Below are 24,630 nucleotides of genomic sequence, written 5' to 3' on the forward strand. Positions count from 1 at the left end.
TATATATATATATCAACTTTGTATAGTGTAAAAAGACAAGAGGAGTGCAGTGTTTGTTTCATGGAGGAGAAGTCCTGGGTAAAGTCACTGAACATGAAAGCTGGTCCATGGGCTAGAAATAGACAGGCTCACAGAGTGAGGTCTCTACCAGGCATCTTTAGAAGTAGAAAAGGAACAAGGACTGCATGAAAGACTAAAAGTAACAAGGAAGAAATAAAAGAGGCTTCTTTTTGCTCCAGAGAAAGAGACATGAACCTAACAGAGTCCTGTTAGCGTAGATGTTTCCAAGAAGCACACTATTTTCCCTTTACAGACTGCTATATTAACTCCAGGGGTTGTCATTAGTTAACTGTTGGGGCAGACTTTTCTATCACCAAGCTCTGCTGCAGTGCACAATCTTTTTTAACTTTTAGATTTGCAGCAGAGTGGTTTCACTGCAAGGACAAACCTGCTCATAAAAGCAGATATTGCCTGTATGTTTCTGTACTCTGACACACGCAAACACATGCATTTATTAACTTCAGTCAGACTAAAGACTAAAATTTAACTCGGACAAAATAGATAGACACACCTCCAGAGCTTTCCACAAGGACACAAAAAGGCAAATTGCAGAGCCTTGAACTGAAACTATTAATTTCCGTTTTTGTCCGCGACTAGGCACATTTTATTGAAAGCTCACTGCAGCGCGTTGGAAAGATTATGTCAATTTAGATAGACGTCGTAGTAGTTAAGGAGACAGTGTGTCATCTTGGTCTGCTGCTGATAATGTGGTTCGCTGGAACTGAAAACAGAGTCACAATGCATGGACTCAGCGGGTCACTTGGATACCAGGGTTCTGACTGTGGACAATGAGCCATTTTCATAAAACCTAATTACTATTATAGGAAACAAATCAATGAATAAATAGTAAATAAATTAGGAGTAAGCTTAAAACTCTYTGGCTTTCCTCTGTTTACTCCTTCATTTGTAAGAACAGCAGCTGCAAAATGACAATTCTGTCTTTTCTTTGCTTGACAAAAAAAAAATCATTTTAAGCTTCCTCTGCTAATAACTGACGAAATGACATATATGATGACATAAGAAATGCAGCAAAAATAATTTCTGCCAAAGCCCATTTCATTAATTGCAAACTTTATTGGATCGAAATTGGATTAAAACATACCAAGAGTATGATTTCAAAGTCATAGGTGCAGAATCAGAATATTTTTTGTGAAGATTTGATTTGCTAATTTCAAATTTAGCCTGTTGTGATTCCCCCAACATATTTTTGACATGAGAAGATACATTAAGAATAGCAGTGAGACTTCAGTTTTTAACTAACTTAATTATTCACATTAGTCATTTCCTTAGTGTATACACAAATTAAAATAGAAACAAAATATTTTCTCCGATCATCTCACAACAAAACCCCAAACATGAAGAAAATCGCCCAAAAGTCAAGCTAAACATTGTCCATTAAAAGTAAAAATAATGTGATTCACCACATAAGCATAATTTTGGAAAGAGAGAATTATTACCAGTAAATGCCCATGAAGATGGGCAGAAATAAAATAATAATCGCATAGGAACAAAAGTGGAAGAATAGTCTATGAATAAAAAGCTTATTWATAGTGCATCAGTGCATTAGGTGCCGTGTTCTTAGGAGAGAAGAGACCGAGCTACAATTTGCAAAATGKGTKCTGTGGGCGTTGGAAAACTGCCTCTTTTAAGAACCACAGCACATTTGGCTACAAAASAAGTAATAGACCACTCCACAAAATGCTTTTATATGTTACATGCTTTTACAGAAACTGCAAAATGACAGTTTCTAAAAAGACAAAAATATAAGAACTTTTAGATTTAAAAAAAAATGTCATCATTAAAATTTACCTTTTATGTACATATATTTTCCAAAATAAAATGTAATTTTAAAATGTTCTTAAGCAGCAATGACCTAAAAGACCACCTATAAAWTAGCATTAGGAACAGAAATATAGTACAAGTAAATTAGGAGTAAGCTTAAAAATGAAATGAAATAAAAATAATAATAATAATTAAAGTTRCAATATATAGTGCAGGTTTTCTATTTGGAACAAATTGGGTGATTTACTACTATGCTGTTTCATAGGCCAACTTCATCAATGTGTTTTGGATTATTCTTGCTTCTGTGGAGTCACAAATTATTCATTATGTAATTTATGTCTTTTAATCTTTGAAAGTGTTTTTAAGCAAATAATTAAACTATGTTAATATACRATTATCATTTCAAATTGAATGTATTTCTTTTAGAGAAACATCTACATTTCTGTCACTGCTCTGGTTGTTGCAACACATTCTGTCACATTGTTTCTACGTGACAATGTTGCGTACAGCAAAACACTTTCTTGGTTGTCTCATTCATCGCCGATTCTTTTTCACAATGAAGCTGTAGGATAAACACAGGGAATGTCGAGTGACTTGAGCTCTCATCCCCTCAGAGGAACACCTCACTTTGGTTTGGTATGACTGCCTACGTACCCTGTGGGCACACATCGCTGCTTCACTGAGTGATTCAGAGGAGTTAGGCATTGCTCCACTAACTGCAGTCACATGCATAGTGTTTTATGTATTCTGCCAAAAAAGCAGACAGAGCAAAGTGGCATTTGACTGAAACATATTAACCTTAATTTTCTATGCATGACCGAATAAACATTCAAACGGATGCTTCTCGAATGCCCACTTAAATAAACACACACACACACACACACACACACACACACACACACACACACACACACACACACACACACAAACAGTAACTTAGGTACGAGCTAAGCATGCTCAGAAAAAAAGCTATCTGAGAAGACAGAAGAATCAGCTCCCTGTCCAAGGTTTAAACAACAGTTACTTACGTCATCCAAAATCAACACAGCCAGTGCCTGAGGAAGACAGCCAACTAATTTATATAACAAAGTGGGAAAAAAAAAGGACTTTGGGACAGGCAGACCAACGGCACTAAATCAAGACAACTGAGGCAATAGAGTTGGGTAGAGATGCAGAGAGACTGAAAGTAGGTGGAGATGGCTGACTAGAGGAAGAGAGGCCTTTGCGGAAGAAAATAAAGACAAAGAAGTCTTAATTATAAACCAACATCTCTAAACTCAAAGACCTTGAATAAAAGGGATTCACGGCTTAAAAAGAGTGGCTAACACAGTGAGTGAGCATTCACTCATCAAAGAGGACACCACACGGACGACCCAAACGCCAAAGGGTATAGAACAAGCAGGTTTTGCTAATTTACCCACCTCAAGTAAATGGCTAAATTTGCAAGTAAAAATGTTCAAGCTTCAATTGTTCAAAACACATATTATGAAGAGCACATCAAGATAATGTACACACGCGTTTACAGAAAGRAATTCAAAGCGAGATAATGTATCATTAACAACTTCTCGGGAGACAACTTCTACTGGTTCGGCTACCTCAGTTCAGTTCATCCAGTCCAGTTGTCCCAGGTCATTCATCAGCAAAAATCACATGACACACCAGAGCCATTTATCCTGAGCCACAGTCCCCTTTGCCCGAAAGGATTTGTGATTCAATTTGACTGAGTGATGTCCTGGGCCTCATTGCTGCAACAGAGACTGCCTGGGTCTGCTGGAAAAGTAGCATGCAGGTTATGTAGCGCACCATGGGTTTCACTATTGCTGATTCTACTGATCTTAGATGCTTACAGCCAGTTTGTTGACATGTAAAATAGATGTGATACACACAGTACTTTTCTAGCCATACTGACCACTCACTTTACCCTGGAGACGCAGTCGCACTTGTGAGCGCACACACATTCACACATTGGCACACAGATTGGTAGGCAACTGCCTTCCCCCRGGGTAAATGGACATGTGGCAAGAGAATGCTGGAATCAAGCCCAGAAYTTTCACATTGCAAGACAAGTGCTGGTCCCACTGAGCTACAATCACCAAGATGAAGTGCTCTGATTGGTTCATTTAGTGTTTCATCATGGACGGTACAAAGAATAAAGCGACAAGTTAGCAGAGATAGACAGAAAAAGGGAAAGCAACAATTTCCATCATCTCTCCCTCTTTTTTTATCTTGCCTGATTGCAATGAGAATATGAAAGTTTTCCACAAAATTTTTTTTTACATATCTTCCTTCGCTGGCACAAACTTAAACACAAAAATAAATATGAGATATGGAAATGTGTTGCCAATATTGTTACATGATGAAAAGGTTTTAAGACTGTTTGCATATGCAAAAAATCTTGGACAGGGATGCAACACTTCTTTAGAAAATAATTACCAATAGATAATTATAAGCAATGACTCGAAGCCAGTCCTTTTCACAAAACACTTCAAAGGAGATTAAAATTCTTTTTCACTTTCTTAATGTTTCTGGTGAAAGGACCAAGCCAGTGGGAGCTTAATTCAACCCATCAGTATTACGCCCTTGATTCCCCAAGCAAGGTAGTCTGGGCTTTATTCTGACTTGGGMAAAGGTAAACTCATGTCGCAGCTCAAGTGTAAAATGTAAAGATTCCAGATTGCCTGTGGGGTCTCTGTTTAGTGCACATTTTACACACATGACTTCTTGCTATTAACAGCTATAGAATGAGGCAATTTAATGTACTTTGAAACAAATCACTGGTCTGTAGCCAGCTCTAGTTGTTCCAATGGCAGTGACTGAAAATAGAAGAAAGAGATGGGTGCATATTTGTGGGTTTTAACATGACTGGAACTGCTGGTTAACATGTATAAGTACTCATTAAACAAAAACATTAATATTACTTCAAGCATTTTTGATAAAATAAAAGTGTAATGGGAATAATAAATTACATTATATCACTGACGGAATACATATGCATAGTTTTTCTGTGCAAATTCTCAAAATGAGCTCATCAAAAACAGTGTGGTTGTGCAATAATGTAGCGAGACGCTAGTTATGAGCTATTATTTCTCAGATTCAAATGCACACWCGTACAAAGGGCCAAACACATTTCATACATAAGCACGTTATATGCTCTAAAGAGATGAGTCAGTGAAGCATGCTGTAAGCTAGGGTTGGCAGGGTTCATTTGAAAGATGTAAAATATTTATGCAGGAAGACTCTGCAGGGAAGGATGACGAAAAGAAAATTGCAAGGGAGAAACGGAGAGATAACAAATAACAAGACACATGAAACGACGATAAGTGGGCCAAAATGAAATGCTCCGTGTTACAGCTAAACAGAAAAAATAGACATGCTTTATGAGTCATTGTCATTTTACATTCATTAACTTACTGTGTAGTACTTCCACTCTTTGGTATGACAGAAGAGGATAGTGGGAAAAACCCAATATTATGTCAACGAGATATTGAAATCTGTTTCAACAAATGTGTGTGCTATTTCCAAAGTGCGCAGATATAATGAGGACATATTTTGCATACGCTTTGCAAAAAATGTCCACACATCTMAAACGTTCTCTTTGTTACAGTCACAAACTTAAATAACTTTAATTGGATTTAACGTAACACACTCATGCATATGTATAATTAATATGAACAGAAAATTATATCCTTTTTCAATTTTTTTACAATTCCACCAACATGAAAAAATTATAAAATGCAAGATTAATTTCAGTATAATCTTTGTCAAGGCRCCCGAGGTTTGTTAGATTAATGGACAGCATCACAAAGGATAAAGAAAAGCACTGTACTAGTTAGAGTAAAGCTTTGAAAATCTTAAGCACAGTGAGCTAAATAAGGGTTAATTCTGAATGAATGACACGAGACTGGTGCAGACAGAACAACAGCCCCAAACATACAGCCAGAGATTCAATGGAATGGTTTAGGTCAAAGCACATTCATATGCTCTGAAGACTTGAAATGGTTTATTTGTAATGAACATGTAAAGGTAGGCACATATAAGCTGCATAGCTTCAGCATACACGTTTTAAATCTACACAAAATGTATATTTATGCAATACTGTATTTGACTGTGGTTTTGATCTCAATTATTGCAACTGGAGTGTTGATTRACTATAAYAAATATTGTTTATTTTATTTTTTTTATTTGTGTTTTAGACCAAATAAATTATCTAGCTAAAAATGGCCCCATCAAACTCCAGACCTAAACTGCAAATCTGTGACGAGACTTGAAAAGGGCTTTTTAAAAGACATGCTTGACTGCTACTCCTTGCTATTTTGCAAGGAAGAAAGGATAATAATTTCACTCTATCGATGTGCAAAGCTTTTAGTGACATCCATATAAATTGTTTACTCAGAGGGACTGAATACAAATGCACCCTACACCTTTCAGGCATTGGGGTAACATTTTAAATCTTTAAAGGGTTTAACACTCTTTCAAAAAAAAAAAAACTGTTAAAACGTACAACATTTAAAGAAATCCTTAGAAAAAACTTTCATGAAAACGTCATTAGAGTTGAAGATTTTTGCTAAAGTTTGGAAAAGTAAAAGGAGTGAAGGGAAAGTAAGAAAAGTGGCCAAACAGAGAAAATAAGAACAATCCTGTAACAGCAAACAAGATGACAACTGACAGTAATTACAGATTTCCCTCCATAATTATGAGGGCCAYTTTCCTCAAGACCCTCTGCTTTTGAGGCCTCGATAATCGTCTGGTCACTCCYGCGCTTCCATCTATCTCCACAAGTAAATAGCAGGTCAAGCCAAATCAGCAAACCACCATCAACTGTGGGGGCTTGCCTTTGCCCTAAATAACCCTTGAGAAATGATGTCATAAACCTAGATCTTACTATCTAATTACAGAAAAATGTGCTTCCATAGAAAGACCAAAAAAAATCCAACTATAGAGTAGTTGGGGGAAGTGGAAGAAAGACGATGAACCACACACAGAAAGAGGGAAATGAAAAGACACTAGTGCACAGCTCAAAGTATTCACTTGGTTATTCTGCTTCCTACAAAAACCTGGAAGGAGCAAGAATTTTTAAAGTGTAACTCAATTATACAGAAGCTGTCTCAAAAATGCAAAGGACAGAGAGGCACTCATGCTGTGCAGAGTTTTAAGGCCTGAAAGAAGTAGGCTTGTTAAGCCTCTACGGTGGCAAAGGAATACTGTAATTACATTCAAACCAAGAGTAAAAGAAGCTCCCTTTGAGGTGGTTGGCTAAAACGATAAGAATGCTACAAAATTGTTTAGATTCAGCAGACCTTTGTAAAAACATGATATACAAATCACATTCAGACAAAAATTCCTACATCAAACTTGATAGGCAGAGGAGTTTCTTAGCTATAATCATGTCTTATTATTCCAGATGGCCATGCATAATTTTCCGACGTATTGCAATACTGTGCTTGACTGTAAAGTCCATGTTGGTTGTATTCAATAAAATTAAATCAAAATAATGGGCCATTCTTAAAGTTTTAAATGATTAACAGAGAAAAAAATGTTTTTTGGAGAGCATCTGTGTGCATTTACTATATTTGCAATGGAAATAAATGAATTCACAAGGTTCTCTGCAGCTGCAGATAAGGGAAAATAAGGAAGAGAGAAAATGAGAGATAAAAGTCTCATAAAAGAGAAAAGACTCTAACAAAGTGGCAAACAGAGGAACTGATAACAGAACCGCTTATGAAATGGTTTATCTGGATGAGAGAGAATCTCCTGGAAATTATGAATGCCAAGAGAAAAAAGCAATAATAATCTACTTGTGTAGAGACTAATGCCTGACGGCTAAAATATGACAGTTCAATTAAATGTCGGCTTAAACATAAACAAAGAACCGCAGATTTGGTTGAGCTGAGGACAAGGTGGCAACAGAGCCCAAGTATGAAAACAGCATGAAAGACATTATGAAACGTTATGAAGTTCAACATCAGAGAAGAGGTGGAGAAACATGCAGCATTGGAGCTATTTTAAAAGCCAACTCTTGAGAAATTGAAAACAAATATTTCTTCTTGACATTTATATTCWCATGTGAACACGCCATCAAACTTTATACTCTAGAATATCTGTGTATTTTTTAAGAAATGCTCATCTTTGAGCACCTACTTTCTTCAACCTCGGTCAAGCTGTACTTTTATACCTGTACATACTTTACAATCAAGTATATTCTCTTTTAAATTAGCTAAAACTCATGCTCTGAGATTAATATGTTAAAGGCTATAAAGTTTTGGGCAGTATATAACATGTTGGAAGAGTCAGCTCCCATCTGCAGCAAGTACCCTTATGATAAAAACTGTTTCAMGTTGCTCTTCTCTGTCTGAACTGAAAGACATGAGATTTACAGTGAATATTCTGTTCCTGTATGACACAAAGTTTCTAGAGTTGACAAATCGTACGTCGTTCATGTACCTGCAATCTTGGTACATTAGAGATCTGTGTTGTTAATTGAAGTAAGATGTTAGCCCACTGTTTGTTTTCCTGAGGTGTTTGAGACATGTATTTTTCCAGGCAAATTTATACTAAGGAAGCTTGAAATTAATTTTCATCTCAACAACTTTACAATTCTCTCTCTCAATATATATATATATATATATATATATATATATACTGTATATAAACATTGAAATACAGAAAGTTTGAAAATGTGCAGTGCAAGAATTCACCAAAATCCAAAGTTTTCCTTAGAAAAAAGTGCACTAAAACTGTAGTTGATGTGCAAACTAAACTTCTGGGAAAGCCAAGGCCAGATGGCTTCAACACACCTGAATCAAACAGCTGAATTCTCTCATAAGCATGTCACTCAGCTCTGCAGAGGCCTGACAATGAGCCACTCATATAAGTCAGGTGTGTTGGATAGGAATGCACCTAATAGTTGTAGGGTAGTAGCTCTTAAGCACTAGTCTTGGGCAACCTCACCTCTATAACTTGCCTTGAAGTGTGAGAACTTGACATAGTTCAAGTAATTAAAATTACATAGATTCTTTTTAAAGGTAAAGGTGATTTTATTTATATAGCACATTTTCAGCAACAAGACAATACAAAGTGCTTTGCATTGACCCCATTCTATTTATGTCCTACATAAATAGAATAGGGAGGACACATTATGTTTGGGACCATTTTAAGACTCTTACTCCATGTTTTCTTCAGTAAGCTGCCGAAATAAATTAATTGCTTTCAGTATTAGATTGTGAGTTATGGACCAAATCCTACAATTAACAGCGAAAGACATATTACATATTTGCCACTTTTTTGTGAATCATTAACAAAAATCAGTTTTCTCTAAAGAATAGACTTAAAAAGTATGTGTGTGTTTGTCACTATAATGTCACAGCCAAAAGATTACCCCCGGCATGTGTCTTATTCAGGACCGAAACTCTCCAAATGAASATTGCACAGCTGCAGACAGTGTATATGTGTGTATTGGTTTAGGGTGTGTCACTGTGTAGAATTCATACTGCGTGCTCTCACTTGAAATGCTCGGTGCCATCTTGGTTTGGGTCTACACACCATTTATCAAGCAGCAAGGTGCAAACGGCAGAAGTAGCTGTGGAAAAAAAGGATGCTCACGCTGTGAGATGCTGCTTGTTACTCRTCAAATCAAATACCTACCTAGTCCACAGAGAGCACAGCTGGTGGTGACAAGGCACGCGGCAGCTTAATGTGGTGCACGTAGACATTTACATGCTGAATAAAGGCCAGAAAAAAATATGCCGGCTATCAGAAAAATGCAAAATCTTCATACAATGTCAGCAAATAGGCAGCAAACTATTACATAGCATTGACTTTGCCTTAGTTTAGAAGTCATACAGAGTTCAAACATCTGTTCTGCACACACACACACGCACACAAACATAACACACACATGCAGTYACATCTGAAGTGTCCTAGACTCACAAACACATAGAACAATTTAAAAAAGGACCTTCCAGTAACAAAGTAATAATTCTTCTTTAGACATGGCCAATTCACCTGAAGTGAAATGAGGTATTATACACCAACACAACAGCCCTCGAAAGGAAACACACTCCTACACACACGCAAGCATGTCCTCCCATTAAAGGTTGCGCTGACTTCCATTTATTCTCCATTACCTAACCTTAATCAGTTTCCCGGCATCTAACCCCTGTAACGTGGATTCGGTTACTTCATCGTCAGCCTTAAGAAGGAGAATGATTGCCTGAAAAAGTATTTTTTTGTACCCAGAAACATCCCAATGACGGAAGAAAAAACAAGCCCAAGCGCACACACACGCACACACACACACGCACACACGAGTTGGAATGACACTGACAACCCCTGTGCAGCCATAAATATGAAACTGGCCTTTGCTGTCATCTTTGTGTCTGCTGCTTCTGTGTGTTCTTGCACAGGGAGAGCTCTCAGTGTGTGAACCCTTGCTCTCATATTAGTGAAGTGACATGGAGCAAAAGACAAGAGGAGCCCAAGAGAAAAGAAGCCAGAGCAGAGAGTGAAACTGATGTGCAAAGTTGTGCAGTACGAGCAGCAGGTACATGTCAAGATAGAGCGTTGTGCACAAGGAGTTTGACGAAATGTTGATATGAAAAGATATTTCTTGTCAGAGAGAAGCCGGTCCCATCGACTTCTATTTATTCAATTAGATATKAAGGTTAGTGCTTTAAACTAATATTTTACAGTAAGAAATGAAATAGTTTGGGCATGTTTTGAAGGCCTGCTTATGTATAACACCACAACATAACAAGCTTGTTGGGCTTGTTGTAAGTTGAAGAGGCCTCCATTAATATCCCCCCCACCCCMCAAGTGCCATTTTTATTACATACGATACAAACATCTGAGAATAAGGTGACTACCAAACCTCTAAATAATCGCTAATGTTGGCATCAGTGCTTCCGATTGGTGCTACGCAAAAGGACTATTTCAGATTGTTTTAATTAAATAAAGCCACATCAAATGATTTAATCAAATACTTAGACTAGTAAAAATCTTAACTGGATAAGTCTASACTGAACCATCCTAGTTGCCTAATCAGGAGTCAAGCATGTTGGTGTTGTGTTCATGGGTGATGGCGGGATGGACAGATGGATTGCGGCTTCTACTGCAATCCATCAGGTTTGTCTTTTATAGGAAGAGCTGAGCCAAACAGCAAMGCTCTCCATTTACCGGTCAATCTATCATCCAATCCTCACCAATGGTCATGAGCATTGTGACAGTACGAACTAGATCAGTCACACAAGCATCTGAAATTGGTCTCTTCCATAGGTTGGCTGGTACTGCTGTAGGAATATAATGCAAATATATTATCTCAATAACAGAGCACACAACATTAATATTGCAAAGGTCTGTTTTTAATGCAAGAACTGATGGCTAATATGTTCCATGTCTCGTGAGTTCACACTGCGCATGCTAATGTAATATTCAGAATTTTATACCTGTCTGCCCCCCTTGTGTCTACATCTGGCGCCTTTGATAAAGTCCAAAATTATAAAATGTCACAGAAAGTGTTGGAAGCAAGAAATGGGAAAGTAAAGAGGAGGGAAAATGTTGATTTATYACAAATRAAATACGTTTTGACATATTTAGCAGTAAGTAAGWCTTTCTGATTTTGTGCAGCCGTTGTGGCTGGTGTTACCCTTGGAGATACAGTGAGGAGTTCTGTMATACAGGGGAAGCTCAGAATAGAGCAGCTGAGGTGGTTCAGGCTGATCAAGACGCCTCTTGGGCGCCCGGCTTCCAAGACATTCTGGGCACATGCCAGATGTAGGAAACCCCAGGGCAGACTCTTAATTTTTCAGCGGGGACGATTTTTCCCTTTGTCCTAGGTATGCCTCAGGTTCCCCTATTATGAGCTGGAGGGTGACACTGGGGAGAAACGTATCCATTCATCCCTTTTTTTATTCTGTTACCACTCGCAATATGATCTGGGAAGAGCAGATAAGGATGGATAGGAGGATAAATGGATGGAGATTCTTTAACATACATTTTAGAATTTACTAAACCCTTATTTTCCTTCTGAAAAAAAGCAATCTGAATGGATTTTTTGGCATTTGGACCACAGTTCATCGTCACAAGCATAACATCTTCTGTTTTTGGTCAAGTGAAATCTGTACAATCAACTGTTTTTTTTTAATCAGATATAGATTGCCTAAAACATAGTCTGGGATCTRTAAAGCAATTGCCCAGTTTCTATGAACAAAATAACATTGATGTTTAGTTTACTAAACATATGCCTAAAATCTAGTCTAATTCTGCTGAACCAGTTTTGTATATCGTATACTATCTTATCCTATGAACTGGATTTATCGTCAACACACCAACTTTGTCAAGAGGCTTTCATTGCAAAATTGAATAAAATAAGACTTTCTTCTTCTTTCATGAATAAACTTCAGTTTTACTTATGAAACCTACACTGACCAAAAGCGAGTTAAAAGTACTTTGAAAAAACATTACATGCTGCGTCTACAGGTCTGTTGATACTTGTTCACAAAATATCTGGACTTGAAGGAAGCTTCAAAGAAACATGTCCAAACGAACTGTGTTGCGGATGTCCCCGTTTCCAAAAGATCCAAYGGTAAAGAGATATTTAATGAGACAGAACATTTTAAGTAAAGTTACTTCACAAAGAATATTTGATACTGAGGACTATGTCCTCCTCTTTGTTGTTACAGACTGCCAACACGGCAAAAAAGGGAGCGCAAAACCAAGTCAGCTTAAGTCAAGTCAGCAGTCCATCTGCCCTGTTTCTTTCTCTTTAGTGAACATCAAACACATGTGGTCTGTTTCATGCTCCCTGCAGCCCATTATAGCTTAATGCATCAGGAGCCTTCTCACTGACTTCAGCGTTTTAACAACTTCAGTATATTCAGTCACACACACACACGCGCGGACACACACAAGAACAAGCGCAGACAGGCTCCCAGATGCAGGAATTGACACTCATTAAACCACAGCAGAGTTATGGGCCTGCACACTGAGATACAGAAACAACTGTTGCTTTGGCTTTAATCTGTCTAAGAGGGGTGGACTAACAGAAGCACAGAGATTTCTGCTTACATTAACCTTCAAATAAGCTTTGGCCTTCCTATCTTGAAAGCTGTTAATGAGTTCCATTTATGTGTAATTAAGAGTGATCAATTAAATGTTTTTTTTCAATGCATAGTCTAAAGACAGAGCCTCAAAGCGTATAAGATAAATGTAGTCTAGTTCATCAAATGATTGTTTTTGTCTGTCATTTCCCTCTAAATCCTAAATAGTGTCTGCTCTATCCTGATAATTATTAACCTCTAAGATAAATTATTTGCAATAAAATATTAACATTTTCTCATTTTCCTACAGAGAACAGGTAAGGAGAAGTTGTTTAATGCTCAACTCCATACATCCTGTAATTTTAATTAAATATGTCAATCCCAAACAAAGGTAAGCRGTAAGCATGATAAGATCAAACAGATACASATAGCTATTGCATTGCAAACATTGTGAAGATGTTTATCAACACAAAAGACAAAACAGCATATCGAGTCATTTGATTTATGAGAATGAGACTTTAACAATACTTTAAGATACTTCAAGAATCTACATTTACTTTTTCATATCTCTTTAACAGGCAAAGTTTAAGTCTCACAAACATATTTCAGAATCCGGTAACTAATTTAGTGTCCTTAGCAACTCTACACCTAGGGAAATATTTTACTTAAAAATCTTTTGTTTTCAGTCTGTCAAGTTTTTTTCTACCTGAGCTGACACACTAGTCACACACATTTTGAAAGCAATGCAAGGTTATTTATCAGCCATGTGAAATAATTTGGACACCTCATTAAATAAGCAGTTATCGCAAAAGAAATGTTCACTTACCGGGGAAAACAAGATTAAATTGCACTAAACAAAACCTAACCTTGTTTTACTCCGTAAACAAAAGATGTGAACAAAAATACTTTTCTAGCAGAGGGAAACGTTAAAACATCCTACCCCCCACATAGCTAGCGTTTCCCCATTTTGCCAAAATAAAGTGAGATGGTCTTTGTAGCCATCTCGCAGTTTCTGAAGTCAATTTGAGGAATGTTTGCCCCACTCAAAAATTTCAATTGTGAGATGCTTAGGGGGCTTAAGGGGGYTTCTTGCATGAACATTCAGTTTCCAGTCACCCCACTGCATTTCAAAAGGATAAAGATCTGGGCTTTGACTCTGCCCAAGACTTTTCCTGTTTTAGTTTCAGCCAGTCCTTGGTGGATTTGCTGGTATGCTTTGGGTCTTTGTCAGGTTACAGGGTTCAGTTTGAATCTTTCACAAAAATTCTCAAATATTCCTCAAGCCTTCTCATGYACACCATAGAACTTATTGTGGATTATATGACGGTGAATTGGTCAGGTCCTGCTGCAGCAGCAAGGCATCCCCACTTCATGACACTCCCACCTCGCTACACAGTTGGTATGAGGTTCTTATCCTTGAATGTTGCATTTGACTTACACTTGGGAAGGATATTAGGGCTTGAAACATTTTTCATTTTATGTTTTGTTATTTATACCTCAGGGTTTCCCGAAAAAMAMACTYGCTAAGCCCAGTGGTCGGGGTGCCGGGGCAAAATATTTTAAGTTCATAGGGAATGGAAAAATATTACTGGATAATTATGTTACTAGAAGACAATGATGATAAAGCTTAAACACAAAACTCCACTCTTAAAAACAACAAATCAAAAAAGTGCAATTAAAATAAATATCGATTCTTTGCACATTTGTTCAATCCCAATTAAGTAATCAGCCAGTGGATCTTAAGGCACTAYATAATGTTGATCACATKAATGAACTGAGCAGCAGCTTAGGGATCTTCATGTTAAGATTTTAACACAGACTGTTTTGGAATTGTAACATTTGATTATCAAGATCTCAATGCTCTTAAATTTAAATGAATGGTTTCAGCATTGAGAAATTAAAATTTTAATTGTTTAACATTTAAATTCAGGGTTTTAATTAAATTTTTAGTTTTTCAAGTTTACTTTGTAAAAGGGCAAAGAACAATCTTCATAGATAATTTTGTTATGGAGTTTGTGCTCTGTTTGTCCATAAATACATTTCTGAATGGATATTTGTTATCTCAACAAATTACAATTGTCACTGATTGCTTTTGAGCTTGGCCAATTAAACTAATGAGAGACAAATCTCAGTACGTTTACTCTCTTAGCATGCAGGCACAGCTTCCAAAATGGAACTAATTGGTTTAATCACATTTACAGAAAGACATGCAGTCATGGGTAAATGATTGTACAATAAGGGGAGAAATGGTTAAATGCAATTGTTCATCCCAGTTTTCATTGTCTAAGAYGTCTCTCAGGCAGCATGACACTTAACACTTAATTAGTAGTAACCTAGCAAGTCAAAARATGAGAACATTTTGCCAGGAAGTAYTTTAACAAATAAGTTAAATAATCAAAACCAGCTCTTTCAGCATCAAGACTACATACTGTAGTATACATTTCACAGTCTAAATTTCCGAGAACCACCGAGTTCAAAACATTCCCATACTTCTCACAGTGGGTTGGTATACGGATCAGTATATATTTAAAGCCACAAACCAGACCTTAGCAACTAGTTCTCCCTTGCAAGGCTGGGGAGCAGCAGCAACACTGTCATTATCTAAACACTGGTTACATATGACACTCCATAGCATCACACGACTCAGTCAGTATGTAGCAACCAGCAATCAGCAACAACAAAAATACAGCATGGGAAAAATCAATGCCAAAATGTTACCAGCCTTCCTGCAGATGTCTCACACAGCTTGCCTCTTTGTACTAGCCTATGTGACATTGAGGATCTAACACTCATTGGCTGCCAGCTGCTTTCAAAGACCCACAGACGCCTCTCTCTTTAAGAGCCGATGAGAGAGAGACACACAGAGATGAAAAATGTCATCCCCTGAAAGACAAAAAGATAAGTCATCAAGGMTGTAATGATGGGGCRGGACAGGGAGGGGGCAGCGCAAGGAGGAGACGAATGACTATAATGAAAATCAATCTTCCATTTTTGGTAAACAGTCTCAAAAAAATCTGTTTCCCAAACTGATTACGCTTTCTGCAGTCGAATCATCACGCTCATTCTAAAAGCATCCATCGGTTTACTTTATTCCCTGTGAACGTGTTTTTCATTTTTTAAAGCGGYGGGCTTATAATGCTGCAATGGGCCAGTAAACATTGCTTCAACACAATGATAACAAACAGCTTACCCTTAACTCAACAGCTTTCTTCTGTGGGACCTCTCCAGGGGGAAATTACTTAGAAATAAGGGGGCTATCAACAATGCTTCATGAGGCGTATCACCGTGGAAGCAATATCTGGAAATTGTTTCCCGTCACTTATGGAACATAATTAACCAAAGACTGGGACATGATGTGGTGATGTTGAATATTTTCTACTTTTATATTTTGCTACAAGTTACTGTGAGTAAAAAAAAATTGAATCAAAGCAAGTAAAACAAATAAAAACTCTAAATCATGAATCTTAACATGTTAAAAGTGTTTTATTATGGACACTTTGTGACGGTAAAGGAAAAAGTTAACGGCCTCGTGCAGTAATAGTTTCCATATTCGGGACTGAGCAGTCCAGTGGCTATTTAAATAGTTTAACTGGAAATCCCTTTCAGAGTTAAGGAGCAGTCATCTCACATCTTCCTCCCAGCCAAGACTGAATCTGGCTGATGCAGTTAACATGTGACCTTGAATCAGACTCAGTCAATACATTAAGTTGATCAAGCAATGGTGTCACAGTGGGAAATACCCTTCTGCAGATGTCGGGGATTATCTACACTGTTGACTTGGCTCGCAATCTGAAAGCATAAAATTAAACCTTCCATTTTTTACAAGGTGTTTATTGTGCCAGACTACAACCAATGAATAACTGATGTTATTTCTGACTAAGCGCCAAGTAGCAAGGAGAACAGAAAACAATTTTTCCTGCAATTCTCTAATTATGTAAGTTCTCATATTAACAAAACTTTTTTTAAATTTTTTTTACATAAAAGAAAGTGTTAACACTAAGCTTACTGATTGATGCTGGCTTTTGAAAGGACTTCTTCAATGTGGTGAGTGAAGTAAACTAGGCAATTCCTCTGCTAGTTATTAGCCCTTGCAACTGGTACTTGTGATGGTTTTTACTGTGATGGGAATTGCTATAAAAACGTTCACAACCCCTTCTTTATAAAGTAGCTGTGTGCCTGTGAATGTCCCAAAAGTTCACTTTTCTAGTCTGTTCGTGTGATGGATATAGTAGCTGCAGAAACCTGCTGTAAACTGATGTGTTATTTGAAGAGCCAGAAAGCACCTCGCTGAATTCCAAAGGAGGCAAAGCTGCAATCGTACAACCTGCAAAAAGGGGGGCTTGTGACTGACATCAGGCCATGGATGACACAGTGAGAAACAATATATCTGCACAGTCACGCCACTGGGCTAAGTGACTGTCTGGTAGCTTACAATGTTGGCCTCCCAGCCATATCAGAACATATTGAAGAAGAGGTCAGATTAGAGAGTATCGTCTAGAAGAGAACCTCGGTAAGAAACTCTTTTAAAGAGACACAGAAAGCAAGGCACAACATCTATGCTTTGTGTTAAGCGTACACAAGATTTTGCAGGGTTTTTTTTTTTTATCAGGGATCAAACAAACTTATTTCCTATGGTGCCTCTGCTCTGTCTCAATAACTTTTCAAAGCAGCGTTTCATCTACAGAGCCTGAAGCCATATCTCCTCTACTTTTACAGCACCATGTGACATCAAATGAGTGTGACAACACATTTAAGAGCTAGGATAGATTATTTTCTTGTACTCTCATGCAAACAATAAATAAGAAAATACTTTACATTTCTTCCGTTTCCCTTTGAATATGATGCTCACATTAGTAGTTCATCATCATTATTATTTATTATTATTATTATTATTATTATTATTATTATTATTATTATTATTATTATTATTATTATTTAAACTAGACACAAAGTTCGTTTGTATCTACTTTGTGTCCATTTTTGTATAAATGGGAAAATAACCCACTAAATGCAGCTTAGCTCCCAAAATGAAAACATTTTGAAGGCGCTTACCTGACATTTCAAACTGAGGGACACCATCCTGGCTGAATCCCTTTCCGCCGTAAAACCGTTGAATGTCCGAACAAGTCCGGGCTTTGCTGGACCCTTTGTCCCCAAAGGCTGGCGCTGTGAGAGAGCACAGCACCAGAGCCGCCAGGATGAAGAAATCCATTCCTGCTGACCAGTGTGGCTTTGGACTTGGTCTGGAGGAAATCCAAGCGACAACTAAGCGACTTAGTATAAAGCTGAAAGTACAGCGAATTCGGGGCTGGTGCTGTGGTGCGTAAAATATCCTCCACCTTCCTTCTCCCTTATACTCTTTCAGTGCGTCTGCAGCTTCTGTGGCTGTTCTGTGCGCGCTACTGCGCGGCACAGGAGCAATTCCTCTCAGCCCAGATGTCCCGTCTCTTCTTTAATCCACTTAAGCCAGCGCAGCCAGGGCAGACGCTTATTATTTTCTCCCAAAATGTGTAAAAAATTCTTTTGCTGAAGGGTTATTCTGTAGAGATCCCCGGTCTCACTCAGCTACCCGGGGAGCTTTTTTTTGGGCTGACCTAAAGAGAGACAAGCAAGAAATGCAAGAATTAGGTTACCCGGCTGAAATACGCTATTTTAAGTCACGCCAGAAATAAAGCGCTGCACTGGTGCAGCGCTGGTTGTGTTGACTCACGCCTGCCCGGCTTTAACGTGAGGAATCCGAGCACAGAGGTGCACACACCGGCAGATACCGCAGCTCAGGCTTTTCTGGACGATGATGTGCCAGCGCTGCCACTCTGTGGAAAAGGGAGGGAGGCGGGGAAGAAGCAGGCAGACAGAAAGAGGAGGATGAAAGGGAAGCAGAGCTTTAAAGCAACTCCAGCTATTTCTTGTTGCTTTCTGACACAGTCATGCTTATTTGATTTAGATTTTTTTTTAAATCCGAATTACCACGCCTCAATAGTTTACAAAGTATCTTCTCGTTATCGTGGCCCACTGATTTGTATGAGTGTAAACATGCCTGGTTCCCAGGAGAGGAAAATGCTGTGTGGGTCTCGTCACGTCAGGAATGCGCGCTGGCTGGGCTTGYTCACCATCAGCCAGGTGTCACACATGAACTGTGGGCTGGTCCCTTTCAATTCGCAGGACTGGATACCCTCCTCTGAGAGCGTCTGTTGAGTGGAAGGCATCACTCTACAAGACGCAATTCATGTCCAACAAATCAGCATCTGTTCTAGGCTGCTTCCAGGTTACCTGTCACCAAATGAAGGCCTTCATTATCCGTAGTTTTTTTATGCTTGCCTCCTAAATCTGGGTAAACACCACAATGTGGACAATATGGTCTCTCTGCTAATTTGAAATTCCTTAGATGTCAAAGAAGAAAAAAAAGAAAAAAAACACACACACACACCCTAAAACCGACTCATAGCTTTATTTAAACTTAAATGCTGTGTGTGGTTGTGTATTTTTCATTGCTGGTTTTGGCTGTGTGGTGAACTTGCTTATTTATCTGTTTATCTGTTTGTCCATCCATCTATCAATCCTGCAGAAAGKAAATCAAATCACCTTTATAGTTGCTGTTGTTTTTAAGCTACAGAGCAGCATTTATTTTGTCATGAACTATTTTGATTGATCTGAACGCTTAGTCAGACCAGTAAGTTTAATTCTGTTTGTTAGGTGAAAATAAAAATCATCCAGGTGTCAGGTGCCTCTGTGGTTCCCTGTGTAGACATCTGCAACCTGACCTGTGTGCACGCTGTCTCTAAATCCCTCTGACAATATATTATTTTCAATAGAAATATTATTTAAATTAATGATTGTTTAGTAATCCAGAATGGGTCATTTTCTTGCACCTGACGTGTTCAAACCAATAACCCGGTTTTGTAAAATAACTCAGATTGTGTATTTTGACCCAGTTGGTTTTGGTGTGCAGCTTCATCATACTCGCAGGAATTTCACACACAGTTTGCATTTATAACACTGTTAATAGGAGCATTAACTTCAGTTTATTTGTGCAAGTAAATCTAGTGTGACTCTGTGAACTTATGACTTAGGTTTATGATAGCAGCACACATGCCTTTCCTTCAGTTTAAATGTTATACTGTTATTCCACTCACTGGGAGTGTGAAATTTGATTAGTCTGTTTTGAATGGCATCACCTTTTTGCAGAAAAAATGAAGTAAAGATTGCTTTTTTTAAGTAAGGTCCTACTAGTATGGTATATGGTGGGGGGCTGCTGAACTTGGAATAAAGGACAGTCATGAAGAGAGAAAAGAATGACAGTCAAGAAGAAAACCTTTTTGGTAAACAGCTATTTCCTGTCCTCAAATTCTTCCATTTCCAGAGTCAGATATTGTTTACAATTACATTTAAAAATGCTACACTATAATTAGCCTTTTCCTCTTGACTGCTGGCTCCAAATAACAAGGAGAGTAACTCACATATCAGTAGCTGACAAATGGCCACTCTTGCATCCTATTATTACAGCTCTGAAATGAACGAATGAATTAAACGTTCATTTGGGAATGTCAAGTGTCTTCATCATTTGCGGCCTCTGTTTGTGAGTGCGTGTGTTTCTGTGTGTGTGATGGAGGAGCGGATGGGGGGCAAAGCAGGCAACACACCCGCACAGCAGCTTTCTGATATTGAAATATGTAACTGTGACAAAGAACTAACAACAAAAAAATAAATAATAATTTGTCTTGCTTTTCTTCCTGCTATGAGAGAAATTGAACCGTATTAAGAACACGTGGCGAGTGGCTACCAGAATAAGTGGACTCAACCCATGTGTGTGATAAGACATTACCCTGTACWGCAGATAGATTTGTGTATGCATGACACATGTGCACCTTTATGTTTTTTTTCTCAGCAGCATTTGGTTTGTGAAACCTGAGTTTATGTGTCTGACTGTGTTCCACATGTGGTCATAGGTCGGCTCTGCTGTTGAAGGACTGATTGGCCCTCTACTGTCTGGTATGGAGATTATATAATTAATGCTCAATAAAGCCACAGAACAGCCATGTTTTCTTCCGACTGCTTCTCATTGAAGTTTTATTGCCTGTGACCATGAAAGGCTTCCTAATGAGGAGCAGGATGCAGGGGGAAGTCAAGCAGACCAGCAGAATGGTAGCAAAGACAGAGGAGTGCTGGGTGAGAGGCCATAAATAAGCAACAGTCAGTTTATTGTACATGTGCAATAATTATGTGGTAAGCATTTTTAGGGCATGGTGTGGTTTCCAGTGAAAATTACATGCATGCTCAGTTCCTATTGCATAGTATGCTAGCAGCGAACGTGTTCAGAGAAAAAAAATGTGAATCAGAAAAGACATTATTTGTTCTTATCTTTTAACACAAAATCTATAGCAAAAAATGGGTAAATGGTTTAAATTTGCATTGTGCTTTATCAAGTCCAGGGACTCTAAAGCATTTTACATTGCAAACAGTCATCCACCCATTCATTCATGTACACATTCACACACTGATGGCAATGAGCTACATTGTAGCTACAGCTGCTGCAATGCTCACTGACAGAAGTGAGGCATCAACATGCAAAGTGGGTGTTGTGTCTTGCCCAAGGTCACGACGGGGATGACCAGATTGGGGGTTCGARCTGGCAACCCACCGGTTACAGGACAAATCCCGACCTTCTGAGCCACCGCCTCCCCTAGCTGTAGAACTTATAAKATGACAAGAAAAGCAGAATGCAATGTTTTCAAAATAAATGTTAATACCAATAAGTGTAGATTGTGTTTGTATTCATCGCCCTTTACTCTGATGCCTTTAATCAAAAATCCAGTTGGATCCAAGTCACCTGGATAAGCAAACATGATATTTATGGGAATATAGCCCAAAGCAGCCACTGTTAAAATAAATAAATAAATAAATAAATAAATAAATAAATAAATAAATAAATAAATAAATAAATAAATAAATAAATAAGGGGGCCTTTTTGCAGAGTGGCACAAGTAGTGTACACAAAAAAATAATGAGTAAAAAGGTGCTCCAAAAACAGAACATTTTAGTCTATGCAGTAGTAATAACACGGGTCATAAATACACTATTCCTACAGTGAAAATTTGTGGTGGCATCATCCTGCTTTGGTGAGGCTATTATTTAGCAGGGTCAGAATTGATGGAAAAGATGGATGGAGTTATAAACAGGGCTAAATCCACTCTGAGTTTGTTAAGGTGCAGGTTCTCCTTCATTCCGGCTAAAATAACATCTCTGATGGACAATATCTTCCACCCCTTGTTCCAGTTCAAGCTGCTACTGAACTACAGAGCTGCTTCAGTAACAAACTTTTGCATCCTAAATGCACAAATGGTTGCTACTGCAGATCCTTTTCAGCAGTTGTTTAGACTTTGTAACCATACCTGATCCCAACAAAATCAAAGGGTTTATATGTCCCTGCTGGTGGAATCACCTACTCTTACTCGTTTTAAAATAAAATGTCCGCTGTTATTGCACATGTTGTTTTTATTTTCCTTTATTTAACCAGGTAAACCCTGTTGAGATCTATATCTCATTTTCAAKAGAGACCTGGGCAGAAGTCTGCAAAACACCACAACCTGGTTACAAAATAAAGCTAATTAATGCATAAAAACTAATTAATACATATTTAATTAGTTTTATGCACTAATATACTGTATTGTAAATAGATACATATATTTTATTTTGCAATGGTCAATGCTCACTCATATTATGTACAGTTTTGAAAAAGCAATCCAACTCAGTTGAACATCCTTTGGAGCGTGAGTCTGATGTGTCTATTTCTAACAACTGCACAGTATTTTTTAGCTAAAGTCTTGTGCAGTACATTACTATGATTATTGTTAATCTTGTTTTCATATATTGCTTTTAATAATTTAAGAACTTTTTTTGTTTGCACCTTTATAAGGTGCAAATAAGGTGCTGGTGTTAATCCTGATTTTCCACGTTTGTGGGATAATAAAAGCTGCATCTATTCTATTCTATTCTATTCTATTCTATTCTATTCTATTCTATTCTATTCTATTCTATTCTATTCTGTTCTACTATACTTTGTGTTTATTAGATTGAAAGTGTCTTTTTATTCAGGTGCATTGAAGCAGAGGTGGATGGAAAAGATGCATAACACCGACCCTCAATCCCTGTAGTTGGAGACCCCTAGACTAAGTTTATTACTGTATGACAGTGTGACTGACAAATRTTCATGATTTTAAATAATATTAATRAAGGCCTCTACTATAGATGTTATCTTTATGATCTATGTTAATGTGATAACATGACACTACAACTGACTGAAGTTCAATATAATTATGCATAAACACTCAAACACGCAAATTTACCTTGGTTTAGAATATGCAGATAGTCAAATGTGTACTTTACAGAGCAAATGTTGCACTAAAGTAATGCAGTGCCAAGGTATATTCGAATAAAGAAACAAAGTTCACCTTTTATGATCTTTTCTATTTGGAAAAAGCACTTTTAGCTCATCTTAGTAAAAAAAACCTTATTATCCCACCGGTCACTATTGTGACCGATCATAAAACACACTTTTTCATATATATTTTTCCACAATTTTATTTTTTATTTTTTATAATTTCCCCTTGATTAGTTCAAAGGGCTATAAATAACATCTGATTTTAATATTTTCATCTCTGGGAAAAAAATGGGATTAAATGGGTTAAATCGTTTTTCTTTTATGGAACATTGCAGCAGACAAGCACAGACTGCTCTCATCACACTCATGAATGGAGTTTTATGTGGCTATCAAAGTGAGTCTGGTGCGGTCCAATCTGATAGAAGACACACATATTCAGGCACAAACTCATTTTCCCCACAAAATAAAAGTGATATAGTGAGCATGCTGCAGGACTGGCTAATCTACAAGCTCCAATCCTGAGCCTCRGAGTTTCTCTGTAAATATCAGCGTGTTGTTTCAACAGATGTAATCGGCCTTTAGAGGGAGATCATCGTGTCCTCTCCCTAAAGCCAGTCTCATCCCATGTTCTTGCAGATACCATCGATTCTTCATCCGCTCTGGGTTTTAATGTCAACCATTAGCCAGGGTTCAGCACATTCACGGGAGAGCTTAAGTACCACACATTACTCACCAGATCTATCTTTTGCTTTCTGTGTTCATTGTCTCAGTTATTCAGTCCATTACACTTACATTTTTTTCCCATAGTGTAGAAAACTCCCCGATGTCCTCTTCACATTCTCATATTTGTAGTAAGGAAATTTATCATCATACCTTCATCTTTAACTTTGACGCTACTATGGAAAATGCAAGTTTTTGACATCGGCTCCTGTTCCAWTTTCCTTTGCCATTATGTTACACTGGAAATGTTCCTCTTTCAATAAAAGACACTCTCAGTTGCCAAAGACAAATGATCAGAGGACAAAATGAATACTTGCTAGTACTTGCAGGGGGACGGTATATGTTATTTTAGAAAAAAGTTACAATAATTGAGGAAAACATTAAGGGCTTGCTGGGAAGGGGTGGCGTGATAGGAAGGAAGATAACGTAATGAGGGATGGCCTGAGGAGAATGAAAAAGAAGAACGTTTTAGAGAAGGAAAGGAAGTTAGTGCTGAGTAAAATTTAAAAAATTATAATTTTTTTTTTTTTTTTTTCAGTTGGCTGTAAACTTTGTCACATAAATAGAGAAAGCACCTACCTAATTTCTATTGGTATATTTTAAGTCTAACATTTACACACTGTATGAACATCCATCCATCCATCCATCCATCCATCC

The 24,630-nt window shown here is 37.7% G+C and overlaps 1 protein-coding gene across 2 annotated transcripts in view; it reads right to left on the reverse strand.

Annotated features, from left to right (window-relative positions):
- Window positions 1–18,697, reverse strand: part of gpc1b (glypican 1b) — a 64,373-nt gene extending 45,676 nt beyond the window's left edge. Inside the window, exons 1-2 of one of the 2 annotated variants that reach the window (XM_008433799.2) lie at window positions 18,586–18,697; window positions 17,928–18,469 (exon numbers count right to left, since the gene is read on the reverse strand). In XM_008433799.2, the coding sequence (XP_008432021.1) occupies window positions 17,928–18,087 (160 nt within the window). In that variant the 5' untranslated portion in view covers window positions 18,088–18,469; window positions 18,586–18,697. Of the gene's footprint in view, window positions 1–15,593; window positions 15,617–17,927; window positions 18,470–18,585 lie in introns of those variants that run through there. The other variant, XM_017310173.1, reaches the window with a different exon arrangement.
- Between the last annotated feature and the right edge of the window lie 5,933 nt (window positions 18,698–24,630).

This window comes from Poecilia reticulata, linkage group LG17 (genome assembly GCF_000633615.1).
Source record: "Poecilia reticulata strain Guanapo linkage group LG17, Guppy_female_1.0+MT, whole genome shotgun sequence".
In the NCBI taxonomy this organism is placed as follows: Eukaryota; Metazoa; Chordata; class Actinopteri; order Cyprinodontiformes; family Poeciliidae; genus Poecilia; species Poecilia reticulata.